Source organism: Astyanax mexicanus, chromosome 4 (genome assembly GCF_023375975.1).
Source record: "Astyanax mexicanus isolate ESR-SI-001 chromosome 4, AstMex3_surface, whole genome shotgun sequence".
Lineage (NCBI taxonomy): Eukaryota > Metazoa > Chordata > Actinopteri > Characiformes > Acestrorhamphidae > Astyanax > Astyanax mexicanus.
Window position 1 is genome coordinate 17,421,748 of NC_064411.1, and position 15,262 is coordinate 17,437,009.

The 15,262-nt window shown below is 35.8% G+C and overlaps 4 protein-coding genes across 10 annotated transcripts in view; all 4 read right to left on the reverse strand.

Annotated features, from left to right (window-relative positions):
- Nucleotides 1-8,622, reverse strand: part of LOC125801678 (zinc finger protein 160-like) — a 289,977-nt gene extending 281,355 nt beyond the window's left edge. The window contains exon 1 of the mRNA XM_049478476.1: nt 8,538-8,622. The gene's annotated coding sequence lies outside the window, so the exon portion shown is untranslated. The remainder of the gene's footprint in view (nt 1-8,537) is intronic.
- The window catches only part of LOC125801155 (zinc finger protein 420-like), a 573,258-nt gene that overhangs the window by 59,075 nt on the left and 498,921 nt on the right, over nt 1-15,262 (reverse strand). The window contains exons 1-2 of one of the 4 annotated variants that reach the window (XM_049477375.1): nt 8,538-8,634; nt 6,650-6,681 (exon numbers count right to left, since the gene is read on the reverse strand). The exons of 2 other annotated variants lie outside the window; for them this stretch is intronic. The gene's annotated coding sequence lies outside the window, so the exon portion shown is untranslated. Of the gene's footprint in view, nt 1-6,649; nt 6,682-8,537; nt 8,635-15,262 lie in introns of those variants that run through there. One more of the 4 variants, XM_049477372.1, reaches the window with a different exon arrangement.
- Nucleotides 1-15,262, reverse strand: part of LOC125801156 (zinc finger protein 585A-like) — a 520,678-nt gene that overhangs the window by 6,495 nt on the left and 498,921 nt on the right. Inside the window, exons 1-2 of one of the 4 annotated variants that reach the window (XM_049477379.1) lie at nt 8,538-8,634; nt 6,650-6,681 (exon numbers count right to left, since the gene is read on the reverse strand). The exons of 2 other annotated variants lie outside the window; for them this stretch is intronic. The gene's annotated coding sequence lies outside the window, so the exon portion shown is untranslated. Of the gene's footprint in view, nt 1-6,649; nt 6,682-8,537; nt 8,635-15,262 lie in introns of those variants that run through there. One more of the 4 variants, XM_049477377.1, reaches the window with a different exon arrangement.
- Nucleotides 11,489-12,716, reverse strand: LOC125801552 (gastrula zinc finger protein XlCGF49.1-like; the record flags this gene model as incomplete). The annotated part of the gene is made up of 1 exon (XM_049478388.1): nt 11,489-12,716. A coding segment is annotated over one exon (714 nt), but the record flags the coding sequence as incomplete, so codon positions are not given.

The window sequence follows — 15,262 nt, forward strand, 5'->3', positions numbered from 1 at the left end:
GCTTACGTCATTTTGGGTATAAACATGGAGTCAGATTAGAGGGGGGTCAGAACTCTTACTGAGACGGCTGTTTGTATGTATTGGTTCTCCTGAATTTGCTTTCAGCTTCACTCCACTGTCTGACTCTCTCTATCAAACGAACACGCAGGGGAGTTGTACCCCGGTCGAGAGGTGGGTGTAGCCCACCTTTCATTTTCTTTTCTACAACAACGCATATGGTATTATCTAGTTAACAAAGAGGTGCATGGCCTTCAAAATCCCCTGACCTAAACCCAACTGAGATGGTGATTTAGGATGAGCTGGAGCTTTACAGTGTGTGTGTGTGTGTGTGTGTGTGTATATATATATATATATATATATATATATTTACACACCGGAACATACGTATATGTATTATTATATTATTTTTATACTATTAATAATTATAATAATAATAAATTAATATTATTATCAATATTACTATTAATAATATTTGTACAATATCTATTAATATAATATATTAACAATAATAGTTTTAAGTTTAATGTTTATTAAACATTTATGTATAAACATATGACTTATTTATTTAGCCATATGTATCTGTAGGAGTATTTTATTAATGCCAAAGTACATCCTTTTGTAATTTAAATTTCAAAATATGTATCATATTGATGATTACAACACTTTTTTACATTTTTAGGGTGTAATACTGAATAAATACTGCATAATAATCAATATGTGTGGATCGATTGAGCGCGCTGTTTCGGGGGAGGAGTCAACAAAGACGTTCTTTAACCTCCTTTGTTAATTTTCACGTTGCGAAGCTCTTTGGGAAACACTCGCAGAACTGGCTCGTTCTTTACTCACGTCATTCGTTAGTTCGTTCGTTATTGGCTAAGGTTGATCGTTTTCGGGAAACCCACCCCAGAGGCTTTGTTCCAGTAGCAATAATAGTATCAGTTTATTATTCATCTACTACATCAGTCTAGTGCATTTAAGTATTTATTCAAGAATATGATTTGCTGTTTTTATTGATGTGTATATATATATATATATATTATTATTATTTATTTATTTATTTATTTTTTAAGTTGTATAATTCTTTGTTATTTTGTATTATGTTTGATATTTATATCATACTGTTTATTATAAATACTGTTTTTGCAAATGGAGATATTTATGCAGTACATGTTTATCTACATGCTAAAATATAAATTTGGGATTTACTTTACTTAAATAATGTTGTGTGTTGTTTATATTTCATACATGATACTTTGTAATAAATTAATTAATTTACTATACACTTTAAATTGTGTTATTTATATAATTGTTTTCCTGCCAGTTGCAAAAAATGTCAAAGTGCCAATAGCACAGCTTTAAATTTTCTTTCTTGAAAAGTGTTCTCTGTTCAATATTGCACAGCTTGGGGCCACAATTGGTTTTCCACTGAGGGCATGTGTGTGTGTGTGTGTGTGTGTGTGTGGGTGTGTGTGTGTGTGTGGGTGGGTGTGTTAGTGTTAGAGCTCTGCAAATCTCTGTTGGCCCAATGGTGTTGATTTTGCATAGAGGAGTAAATCTTCGCTGGCCAAATGTGGGCTGCCTGAAAAGGGCCCACGCCGTGGGGCCAACGCTATACTGATGAGCAAATCTCCATTGGCCCAATGTGGGCTGCCTGAAATGGGCCGACGCCATGGTGCTGGTGCCGTCCCGATGAGCAAATCTCCGTTGGCCCTAAGTGGGCTGCCCATATGGGGCCGATGATGTGGGGCTGATACCGCACCGATGTGCAAATACCCATTGGTCCGATTTGGGCTGCCCGTATGGGGCCGATGGCGTGGGGCCGATACCGCACCAACGTGCAAGTCCCCAATGGCGCGATGTGGGCTGCCCATATGGGGCTGATGGCGTGGGGCCGATACCGCACCGACGTGCAAGTCCCCAATGGCCCGATGTGGGCTGCCCATATGGGGCCGATGGCGTGGGGCCGATACCGCACCGATGTGCAAATCCCCAATGGCCCGATGTGGGCTGCCCATATGTGTGTCCGAAAAATACGGTATTGCCTTTGCCTCTGATATTGGATTGCTTGTGTATTACCTGGACTGTGTTTTCACTACTGCCTCTTGGATTACCTCTGACATTGGATCTCTCGTGTATGAACTCTGGACTATCTCTCGTTTATGGTATGGTTTTGTCTTCATTGCTCTGGTTATTGGTGATTACCCATTTTTCTGTATTGACTACGTCTTACATCTGTTTATTTTATAATAAACACGTTTTTATCAGTATCTGCACTAGGGCTGGCCCGAATAGCGTTTTTTGAGCTCCGGATATTCGGCACTGATTCGAAGCGAATATTCGAATATTCGTTTAAAAAAAAAAAAAAAAAAGCAAATCACGGCCCCTTTAATCCACTGAAAAATGTTCAATTTGCTCTGACCGACGAGACATATTCACCCCGGATTTTTGGTGTTTTTATCCCGGATTTTTGTGTTTTCACCCCATATTTTTTCTGTGTTTTTAGCCCAGATTTCTTTGTGTTTTCATCCCGGAATTTCTGCTGCCCCACACGCGGCTTATCCGCTGCGTAAGCAGGCTAGGAGGCTGCTGCTGCACGGTTTCTCCGCTGCGCAAGCCAGCCCAGTAAATTGCTGTTTGGGTTTTCACACTTAGGCTATTTGCTTAAAAAAACAAACAAAAAAAACGTTTGTTCAGGAAGTATTTTATATTCTTAAACATTGTTAATTATATTAGAGGACAGTCATTGTAAACTGTACTTGGTCTATTTCGGTTAAAGGATTGTGCAGGGCATATTACTGATTTTGTATTTTTGCACTTGGGCTATAAGCTCAATATTAATTATTTCGTTTGTTTAGAAATTATTTTATATTTTTAAACCATGTTAAATTATATTAGAGTAGAGGAAAGTCATTGTTAATGACGTTATTGTACTTGGTCTATTTCGGTTTAAGGATTGTGCAGGGCATAGCCGTATTACTGATTTTGTATTTTTGCACTTGGGCTATAAGCTCAATATTAAATATTTCGTTTGCTTAGAAATTATTTTATATTTTTAAACCATTTTAAATTATATTAGATAAGAGGAAATTCGTTCAGACATCATTTTTGTAGGCCAGGCTTTTGTAACCGATTTAGCCCCTACTGTTGCCACATTACCCCTTACGTTTTATTATATAAATCAGTTTCGAAGAGCCTGCATTTTTTTTATCATGTATAATAGAGGTCTGTGCGAGACTGATTTTTAAACCCACTCTTCCACGCTCCGCGTTTCTGTCTCGTTACCGCTCTGCAAAAAAATTGCTTCTTTTAATCCCGCGCCCGCCCGCCACATACACATTTCTGCCGCTCCCGCCCCACGTTCCTAATGTAAATTAAATAAACTACATTTAATGCTTCAAATTTACTTATATATTTATTAAAACAGCAGCGCTGAATAATGTGGTCCCGTTCCTTACCCTAGTCCAAACACCATCGGTGTGTGCGTGTGTGTGTCGGTCCATCCTGCGCGTTGAGAGTTTTCTTTAGGTTTTTTTTTTTTTTTTTTTTTACAATTATTACAGTTTTCTTAACTATTTATTAATTTGCTCCCGCATCGTCTGGATTAAACTCCCGCTCCAGCCAATAACAGTTCAGTTCTGTCCCGCGCGCAAGATATTCTGACGGGACCCGCGAGAACAGAAGTGGTTAGAGTGAGGTGGAACTCTGGAAAGGAGAAAAAAAACGAATATCCGAATACCAAAATTAAAAACCGAATACCTACTCAACGAACGAATATCCGAATACCCGAATATTCGGGTCCAGCCCTAATCTGCACGTGTCTGCATTCTGTGCTCACCATGACACTGATAAAATGTACCATGCAGAATTTCAGGTCCAGCAAAACCAGGCGCAGACAGCTGTTATTTATAATGTGCTGTGTATTTTAAGAAAAAAATAAAATATTTGTTAGCTTGAGAAATACTACAACTGGTCAAAGACCACCCCCCATAAGATGGGTATAACCCAAATAGCTTTGCTATAATGCTAAACTAATAAAATTTCTAAAATGTCTTATACACCTGTTAATACTAAATTGACAGTGTAAAACGCACAGTTTATAAATCAACTGCTCCAGAACAAAGACAATTATTAATAATTATCAATTGTTATTAATTACAAATTATTTTCTGGTTGATGTTTGTATTTTGTTTGTAATTTATCTCCCAGTCTATCTAGATTACAGAAATGTGAAATGTGAAGTAGTTTACAGACTTGGTATATGTAAAAATAAATAAAAACACCACAGGCTTATACATTAAACAGATTTTTTTCGAATTATAATTAGTTTAAACATCTATCAGTCTATCTAGAATTCAGAAAACGGAAGTTAAGCTTGATCAGCGATCTCACAGCGCCGATTTTTTGTTTTTGTTTTTAGCAACATACAAAACACAACAATATACAATAGTACAAACTCTTGTAGAGGATAATAGCTACAATTTAGAAGCTAGGGGGAGCATACACAAACATACAGACTAGAGGAGCAACGTAATAAAATGATAATCTTAGACAAAAGCTTACTAGAGATCTGGTGTGAGATGATACTAGCAGTTTTCCATTTTCTTAATTTACTTAATGAAGAATAATATGACTTAAATTCATTCATGAAACTGGGGAAAGAGGGCTTATTTCCCTTTCAGTTACTGCAGTGAATGTGGTATTTTGCTAAAAGTAAAATTATATTTATGGCATCAGAGAAAGCTGAACTTAAGTTTTTCATATAAAACAAAATGTCCTCCACCTCAAAAGAAGGAATATTAAGTTTGATATTAATCCAATTTCTGATGTCCATCCAAAAAGTGTGTGAATATTGACATGAAAAAACCAAATGCTCCAGAGATTCATTTACTGACTTACAAAAAGTACATAATTCAACATCAAATTTGAATATTTTTTAAAGAAACAGGGCTACAGGATAAATCAAATTTATAATTTTGAAATGGGTCTCCTTCACTTTAGGAGATATGGGCCAGTTAACAAATTTGGAATAATCAAAAGTCATATTTATATTTTTATTATTAGGAAGTTTCTTGAAAGAAGCTCCATTATATTCATAGTAAATCTTCTGTTTCAAATCATTATTGATAGTCTTATTATTACACTTAGTCTACTAAATTACAGTCGTTCACTTTTAATGTGGGCATCGAAACAGTCACCTTTGAATATAAAATGACTTGTTTGATTAACTGAATCAATGCTAAAGGAATCGCTTTGCACACCTTCTTAACATCTTTAAAACTCCAAAGATTATATTGACGTATATTTGAGCATACATATTTGCAAGCAGGGTTATTTACCATTAAGCAGGGTTATTCACTATTATTCTATATATTTTCCCCACAGAATGGCCTCTGGACCACAGGGAACAGATGGAGTTAGGCTCTAACTTAAACACATTAGAAAGGGGAACACTTCTTTCCCCTCCCATACATTGAGTCAGACTTACTTATGTATGTGCGCTATAGGAGCGTACGTTAAGTGTTTCCAGATGTGAGGTGTTTTCAAACATAAAAGGCTGGACTTCAGCAATTCAAGCCAGAGAGCTACAGATCAGATTTGAGAAAACAACTCTCTCCAAGCAAACCTGGGTGCTTGTTGATGATGCTGTTCTTCGTACTAATTATTATTTTTTCTGTAATAGATTTTCTTATATACAAAGAACAGTATCAGCGAAGACTTATTTCATGCATCTACATGACATCACAGCTCAAGATTCTACAGCTTGCTAATTCAACAGAAAACTCCATATTGTACTGTATTAATACACAGAATAAAACATGTTAGCAAATTAAAGTATCTTTGTCCATGCTGTTTAATAAAAACTGTTAAAACACTGTAATAATAATTATACTTAATAATAATAATACTTAATAATAATTATACTTAATAATATTTAGTAACAATAATACTTAATAATTAATAATAATAATAATCAGATTATTATTAAAATTATTATTATTATTATAATACAATGCAATAAATACGTGAACGTGACAATAAGAATAAGAAGTCACTTCACACTTTGACATTGTTTAAAAAAAATACACAACTAAACAACCAGCATTGTCAGGTCCTCGCCCTGTTTTGTCTGTTCTTGTGCCTGTTGTGTTGTTCCCACGTGACCCCTGCTTCTCTGTGTCCCCTGTCTCAGTAATTTTCCACCACAAGTCTCATTTGTAGCTCCGCCCCTACCCCAGGTGTTTCCAATTCTTGTGTGTTTCAAGTCACTATAAATATCCCTCCTCTGTCACTTGTCCCTGGTCGGTCTTTGCACTAACCTCTGTTGTTTTGTCTCTCTGTGTTTCTCCGCGTTTCATAGCCCTAGTCCTTGCTCTGTGTTTTTCTCTGTTTATTTCTTGTTTGTTTTTTTCTAGTTTCTTGTTTAGCTCCGTGTTCCCTAGCTCCCTGTATATACCCTGCTTTGTGTTTATTTCTAGTTCAGCTCCTTGTATATATTCCCTGTTTGTTTATCGTTATTATTTTCTCTAGTTTGTTTATGTTCTCTAGTCCCCCTCGTTTATTTTGGTTTATTATCTTTGTTACGTGTTTACTTGTTTCTTTGTTTATCTTTGTTATTTATTTAATAAATTATTATTTGTTTTGCCCTTACCTGCACTTGCGTCCGTCTCCTCGTCTACCTGCCTGGGTCACCCACCGTAACAAGCATTATAGATAGATACTTTATTTTATTTATCCCGAAGGAATTTTAGGGAATTTATATACTTAAAGAATGGAAAAAACTGAGAAGAAACAGAATAGAAGAAACTAACATTTGGGTTGAGAAATATTTGGCATTATGAAGTAAAAATGAAGTATATCCTGTTAATTACTTATGATCTGAGCCAATAGTTTAAGGAATTTTAATAATAAAGAATGTTTAAACATTTGTCATTTAAAACGTTTAGGCATTTTACAATGTTTGTAACTGTTGTAAGCATGGTTAATTGATGTACATTTATTATAAATGTTACCAGTATTTTAAATATTTTGTTAAACATATACAGATATGTCTAACGACATGATTTAATGTTTAATTAAAGAAGCATTATGGAGAAAAATAGATTTTTTTTAGCCAATGCCAGCATGTTTAATACTAGGCGAATAGTATAAATATGTAGATTTCAGAGGTTTGACTGTACTAAAACTAGTGTTGCTGGGTAATACAGTTTTGCGCTGGGACTTTATTAATGTATTCTGACTCAGGAGACATAACTCTTTGATAAAATTAACATTATACGAAAAAATATATTTCTTTCAGCCACTGAAAGCATGGTAAAATTTACTTTAGCACATAAGTGCCACATTTCTTTACCAATGCGAACCTAAATCACTGGGAATTGGAAGAACTAAGACTAACTTGGCTGAAGATAAGTTTCTAACTTTAACTCGGAGCATACTAAACGTGGTCAGCTCCGTTTCTAGAACAGGTAATTGAATCAGGCAACACTAAGTTTTACCGGAGATAGAACTAACATCACAATAAACGTCCCGTCCTTTTATACAAATATAATTTTTGTGTTATAATTCTTATAATTAAAAATGCAGTTATTGTAGCTAACATTTTCACCATTTGACCAAAAAAATAAAATAAAATGAAATATAAACCATATTCAGAATAATGATCCTTATTGATTTATTCCCAATACTTCTGTTCTGTTCAAAGCATCTACTAAACCGTTTAATTTACCACTTAAATACAAATTCAGACGCATTAAACAGCTAAACAATGTCTTCTTTATTATATCTGAACTGTTGTGTTAATGCTCCAGCCTGATGCTTCATTTACACTATCTAGCACTGAGTCTTGTGAAGCAGTTTTGTGTTAAATCCACCCTGTTCACTCTGTAACACAAGCACCCGTCCACCTGACCCTCTATTTCTGTAAACATATATTACTGTGAGAATTCTGATTCAACATGCCATCATATTAATAAGGCACTCTGTGTATTGAACATTGGAGTAAAATAAATGATATTGGGCAGATATAATCTGCTTCTGATAGATACAATAAACGAACCAATGATAAATATTTTCAACAGGACAATTTTAAAATCGTATTGTAATTGTTAAGAAGAGCTAGCTGGTATTAAACCATGTAGAAGCCACTGTGGTGCATCTGATTAAAATGCTGGAGATGATGTACTCTGAAAACAGTATTTACTGCAGCAGAGGAGTTGTGGTATATACAGAATAGATGAATGCAATCCGACTGTGTGAGTGTGTGATTCTGAAACAACAGATATAAAAGGGATACTTGAACTACTTGAAACACATCACTGACTACAATTTACAACACTAACACCTAAACAAAGATACACACTTCTATGAGGTGTTATCTGGTAATAATAATAGGCAGATCAGAAACAGCTAGAAGCTATACAGAGCTATACAAAGAGCTGATCAGTTAGCATAGCATGTAACTCCTTGAAAGTACACCTACAACTTGGAAAGTAATAGTTATCTACACTTTATGAATAAACAGCAGTGTAGGTACTTACAGGTATCTGAATGCACACAAGAATCAAATGTCCTCGGTAATCCCACAAAACTTTACTAAGCTGCACACCGTCCACTATCTCCACTGTTCCTCTACAGAAGTCCTCTCTATCTGTGGTATGCAAGCCCCAAACTGAGGCCCCTCAGTCTCAGCATCGCTCTGATTGGCTAAACAAGCGGAAGCATGAGGGTTGCAGGCACTGTGGGTGGGACTCAGTGGAGGAGCTATTTAGCTCCTGAAGTCTTTGGGCCAACTCTTGGCTCTTTGTAACAGTAATTGTAAAATATAAATAAATATAAATAATCTCAGGTGTGTTTGTGCTTCTAATAATGATATAAAACATTATGTTCTAAAGAACAGATTCTTATATTAAATCTCTGCAGGCCCTATTTACCATAATAAGAACAGAAACATTCACCAAGACTCACTGATTTGTACACTGTAGAGAAAAGAATATATGAATTATAAGAAACAGTGAAGGTGTGAGTAATGTTTTAAAAAAACAACTAAATTTAAGTTTAAGAACTGTGTAAATAAACGTTAAATCTGTTAGCTAGTAAACGCTAACAATTAAATAAACTGAGGTAAAATTTGAGGATAATTTACTCTTACTGAGGCAAATTAGCTTAAAACAGATAGTAATTTGTAGAATTGTTAGAATGGTGGCAATTAGTTCCTCCAAACCGTTTAAAAACCTTTCTAGGTCACAGAAAACAGAAAATAAATGCTCTTTCTCCTCAGAAACTTTGGGTACATTCAGTAGCTAGCTTAGCCAACACTAGGAAGCTAGCTAATTCAGCTTTTTCCTAACTTACCAAAAATCAGCCTTTAATTATACTAATTAAATCTGAATTAGTTTAATCTCATAAATTTACCCATAAATTATTCGTGCTTTTCTCAGTTTATTAAACAGTATAAGAGAAAGAGAGCTAATTCACTGCTAACTCTGTTAGCTGCTAACAGGCTAATGTTGACAGGAATCTGACAGGAGAGAATCTACTGCTGAATCAAAGCCTCATAAAGAGCAGGGGCCTCATTTATAAAGAGTGCGTACGCATAAAAAGAGGGCAGAAATGTGCGTAAGCAACATCTCACACAAGAATTGTGATTTATAAAGAAATACTTGGTGTGAAAACGAGCGTACATTTAAGCAAGGTTTAAGGCATGCGTATGCCTTCAAAAGTGTGCGGAGAGAGCGGGAATTAGTGGCATCATGTGGTAAAGTAGGGAATTGTTAGTAAATGCGCAAGCTTTTCTTCCTTCCGCATATTAGTTACCACATAAATCAAAATTAACAAAGGAAGATTAAGCATTACTTTCCTTATTTTTTACTTTATTACATATTTTTTTCTGCATGTATAGTTAAAATTATTTCTGTATCTTATTCTGTATTATATGTATATGTAGTGTTAATTTTCCACTAACTTGTATATTTCACTTTGTAGTTTATATCAGTTTTATTTGTATTATCTGTTTTATCTCACAGTTGTAAAATCTAAAGGTGCTATATATATATATATATATATATATATATATATATATATATATATATATATATATATATATATATATATATATATATTAGCCGGGGCTACATGAGGAATATGCGAGAGTGGCGTATCCCATACTGAGATACCGAATGAATGCTTGAAAGAGAATACAAATTACATTTAAGAAAAAAAATATGCAAGAAATAAAAAATAAATAAATACCGGCCGTAAAACACTGTTAAACTGCTTTGTTTGTACATTTAGCTAGGCTAACTACCAATAATAATGGTCAGTAAAACAGCAAACACTGTTGTTTGGACATTTAGTTAGGCTAGCTACCAATAATAAAAGTCAGTAAAACGGCAAATGCTACATTTATACATTTAGCTAGGCTAGCTACCAATAATAATGTTCAGTAAATCAGCAAACTGCATATTTGAACATTTAGCTAGCTAGCAAACAATAATAATAGTCATTAAAACAGCAAATGCTACATTTGTACATTTAGCTAGGCTAGCTAACAATAACAATAGACAGTAAAACAGGAAATGCTTTGTTTATTCATTTGGTCAGTAAAATAGCAAATCCTGTATCGTGGCACGAGATCTCACGAGATTAAGACGTGACGATATTTCTCGTCAAGCTTAAACCTCTCACAGTTTAGTGTGGACTTTTTAAGATACAACACTGGCAACTGGCAACACAGTAGCAGCGAGTTTGGTGGTTGAGCAGTGAGCAGAAGAGGAAAATTCGGGGAATTTGCATAGAACAGAGGTCACGGGCGGACCGTGGTCCGGGTCCGGACCCAAACCTATTGAGAAGGATTTAATTGTATACACGCTTTGCGGCGCAGTAAATCACAGACCAATCACGTGTGAGGTAATATCACCAACCATTCTCTTCAGTCAATCAGATCTGTGCAGACGTGGAAAAAATAAATAAATAAACACACCGCTCCTCACGCGGGATCGAACCCGTGTTGTCAGGGTCGCGGTCCCGCTGCTCCGGCTGTTGAATTGGGACATGGCCGTGAAAAAACGCCTTTATAAGGAGATAGTGAGCCTGGGCGAGAATGGGAACTAAAGTCACACCGAGTGCGACAGAGAGACAGGCGAGGAATTTTGTATAACTGGATCATTCTGAATTCTAATTAAATACTCCTGGCATAGAAGATGCTTCTGCTACTTTTAAGTTGTTTGTCTGGCTGCATTTTGGCTCCAGTGGAAACAATAAACGATAACAGAGTGACCAACAAGATTGTACTGTGCTTAAAACATGTTCTGTCTCTGTTTGCACTTCAAGCATAGTCTTAATATGACTGGTTATGCATAGTTACATTACAAGAGATTTAGGAGAAAAAAAAAACACAAACCATAGTCTTAATATAACTGGATATGACAATCTCAGGCCTATAGGTTTCATGTCAAACTTATGTTGAGAAAACACAATGAGACTGGAGATCTGCAATATAAAAGCCGTTTATTAAAAACACACATGGGTAAATATAGAGGTGAAGTAATACAAAGATAATAGTTTGTACTGGATAAAAACAATTAAGAAACTACATTATTTGGATATTCTTAGTAACTTTGGAGATTAAAAAAACCATAAGCAACATTTAATATTCAATAAGGAAAAGATAAGAGAGTATAAAACTTGAGTAATACAACACAACCAAATATCCATCTATATCCCTCTATAGTAACAGATTTTTAATTAGACTGAACCATAGACAAACAAGAACACCAGCAGAGGGAGTGAATGAGCCTGTAACCTTACTGCGCCACAGTAACTAGCCTAAAAACTGAGCTCTGTCTCAAAGAATGTCCTGGAATATTCAAACTTACAAGACATACAAACATAACATGGAATTCTATACACATCATCCCTGGATAAGAATAGTTTTGCTGAACCTGTAAAATCCATTGTTAAATACAGTTCATATTTGTTTCTGGTGGAATTTATGATTTGTGCTTTTAATTGCCATGGGACAAATTTGGGACATTTTTCTCTCCTGTGTGAATGCGCTGGTGTTTTTTGAGAGTACTCTGTTGAGTAAAACTCTTCCCACAGTCTGAGCAGTAATACGGTTTCTCTCCTGTGTGAATGCGCTGATGCATTTTGAGATTACACTGTAGATTAAAACTCTTCCCACAGTCTGAGCAGCAATACGGTTTCTCTCCTGTGTGAATGCGCTGGTGTATTTTGAGATGACTCTGTTCAGTAAAACTCTTCCCACAGTCCGAGCAGTGATGCGGTTTCTCTCCTGTGTGAATGCGCTGATGTTGTTTGAGATCACTCTGGGTAGTAAAAATCTTCCCACAGTCTGAGCAGTGAAACGGTTTCTCTCCAGTGTGAATGCGCTGGTGACTTTTGAGATTACTCTGTTGATTAAAACTCTTCCCACAGTCTGAGCAGTGAAATGGTTTCTCTCCTGTGTGAATGCGCTGGTGTTTTTTGAGATCACTGTGATGATTAAAACTCTTCCCACAGTCTGAGCAGTGATGTGGTTTCTCTCCTGTGTGAATGCGCTGGTGTTGTTGGAGATGACTCTGTCGATTAAAACTCTTCCCACAGTCTGAGCAGTGATACAGTTTCTCTCCTGTGTGAATGCGCTGGTGTTTTTTGAGATCACTCTGTGCTGATGTTTCTCCATGTCGGGACTTGGGGCTTGGGGCTTCATTTGTCTTTTAAATGTAGCAAACAATTTCTGCGTGTTCTGGAGATTCTTCAGGAAGGCTTCTGCTTTACCTCTTTCAGCAGTTTAACTTTGCTCTTAGTTAAATATCCTGGTTGTTGGTGATGAATTTCAGGAAAATATTTTAATTTCTGGAAAACACAAAGAAAAATGCCATTGAATATTAAAATAAAAGCAGGTCAATTAACTAAAGAGATTCTAAGTCATTCTAAGTGAGTGATGTTACCCTTTAATCTGAAGCTTTGAGGCGTGTGCCGAAAAAACGACACACATTGGTTCAAATCACATTGCCGATACTTGATTTGTTCTTCATCACGACAGATGATGTCCAAAGCTTTTTCCTTTAAACCAATTTATAAAAGTTTCCACACATTAACCAAATACATTAATCCAAATCAATGCTTCACAAACCTGATTTTTTTTTTTTTAACAACTCCTGATAACAGTTCATTATTTTCCACCACACTGGCTTCAGGCTAACAGTGATATGCGCTCCTGAGTTCAAGATGTGTTTTTTGGAAATGTTGATCCGATGCAGTTGTCCTGTTGGTGCAGGGAATTGTAGTTCAAAATAAAATCACAGCAAAATAATGACCTTTTTACTGTTACAACACATCAACCAACCTCCAACAGGAGTGTAAAACATAAGAGTCTCTTTTGTTTACTAAAGGTTAACACAATTATAACAATTTGTAAGAATTCATATTATTTTATGTAGTTCTTTTTCAATTATTTTTGTAGTCTTTTTAACCTCTTACACAAATGTTTAATTGTGTATTTTTGTCAAGTTGCTCAAAGTGTGATTCTTCTTATTATTATTATTATCAAATGTTTTTGTTATTATTATTATTATCATTATTAAAGTATCAGCAAAAGAGCAGCTGGAGACTGTATTCCACAGTAATGGTTTAACTGGGATTTCTTAAAAACAGCGGGGCTAAAGATGTTGTAATTTGCTAATATTTAGGGGTTCGAGCACGTAGTGCTAGAAACCCTATTGTAATTGTTCTGATTATTAGGGGTTCGAGCACGTAGTGCTAGAAACCCTATTGTAATTGTTCTGATTATTAGGGGTTCGAGCACGTAGTGCTAGAAACCCTATTGTAATTGTTCTGATTATTAGGGGTTCGAGCACGTAGTGCTAGAAACCCTATTGTAATTGTTCTGATTATTAGGGGTTCGAGCACGTAGTGCTAGAAACCCTATTGTAATTGTTCTGATTATTAGGGGTTCGAGCACGTAGTGCTAGAAACCCTATTGTAATTGTTCTGATTATTAGGGGTTCGAGCACGTAGTGCTAGAAACCCTATTGTAATTGTTCTGATTATTATTAGGGGTTCGAGCACGTAGTGCTAGAAACCCTATTGTAATTGTTCTGATTATTATTATTAGGGGTTCGAGCACGTAGTGCTAGAAACCCTATTGTAATTGTTCTGATTATTATTATTATTAGGGGTTCGAGCACGTAGTGCTAGAAACCCTATTGTAATTGTTCTGATTATTATTATTATTATTATTATTATTATTATTCTTATTCTTTTTCTGCCATAGAAGTGATTGGGCAGAAGAAACCGTAAGGCCTACAGGGCTGAGACTTGGTCATATGGTAGTACTTCTCACCGCTACTCAGATTCAAAAGATGAGCCCGATCGGCCTTAAGGGGGCGCTATGGCGAAGGTCAACGCGTTTGGCCTCGTAACTCCTACGCCCTGATAGCTAGAGCAAAAATTCTTGCATTATATGATTACTTGGTTAATGGCAAATCAAAAAGGTCAATTGAAGCACTAAGCTCCGCCCACTTAGATTTTTTGCTATTTAGCATAATATGCAAAACCTACTTTTGAGAACTTGTCCTAGGGTCATTGACCAATCCTGACATATTTGGTGTCAAACAACTCAGCAGAGTCCCATCCTCAATAATTATCGAAAAAATTGTGAAATTTGTAAACAATATGGCCGCCATATGCAAATTAATCTTACCGTGGCACACCCAAATTTACTCTAACAGCTGTAACTTTTGAATGCTTAAACCTACACTAATGCCACTTTACAACTTTGATGCCAACATGATTCTGAGGTAGCCCGTCAATCTGTGTAGTCATACGCCCCCAGGGGGCGGAGCCAAAGCTAAAAATCTGTTTCTCAGGAACCGTACAAGCTATGAAGCTCTCCTTTGGCATGTATCATCTATGGCCTATGTCCTAATGTTTTACAGAAGGAAAATTTGATATGCAACTTTTTGCGATCGTTATTAGCCAATCAGATTCCAGCAAGCTTTTGACAGGCTAAACAATGACCAATCTGGACGATACTTATACCCTACATGTATCTCAGGGCCTTCTATCATCCATTAAAATATGGCGTTGATTGGCCTCAAGGGGGCGCTATAGCAGAAAATCAGTTATATCTAAAGGTACAAGTGGCCTAGGCTTGTTATTCTTTTTTAGTTGTATACTTTGCTGTAGCCTTTACAACTTTGTAATTACATGTGTTTACCAAAAATGCAAAGATTTTCATCAGTGGCCAAAAGAGTAAAAA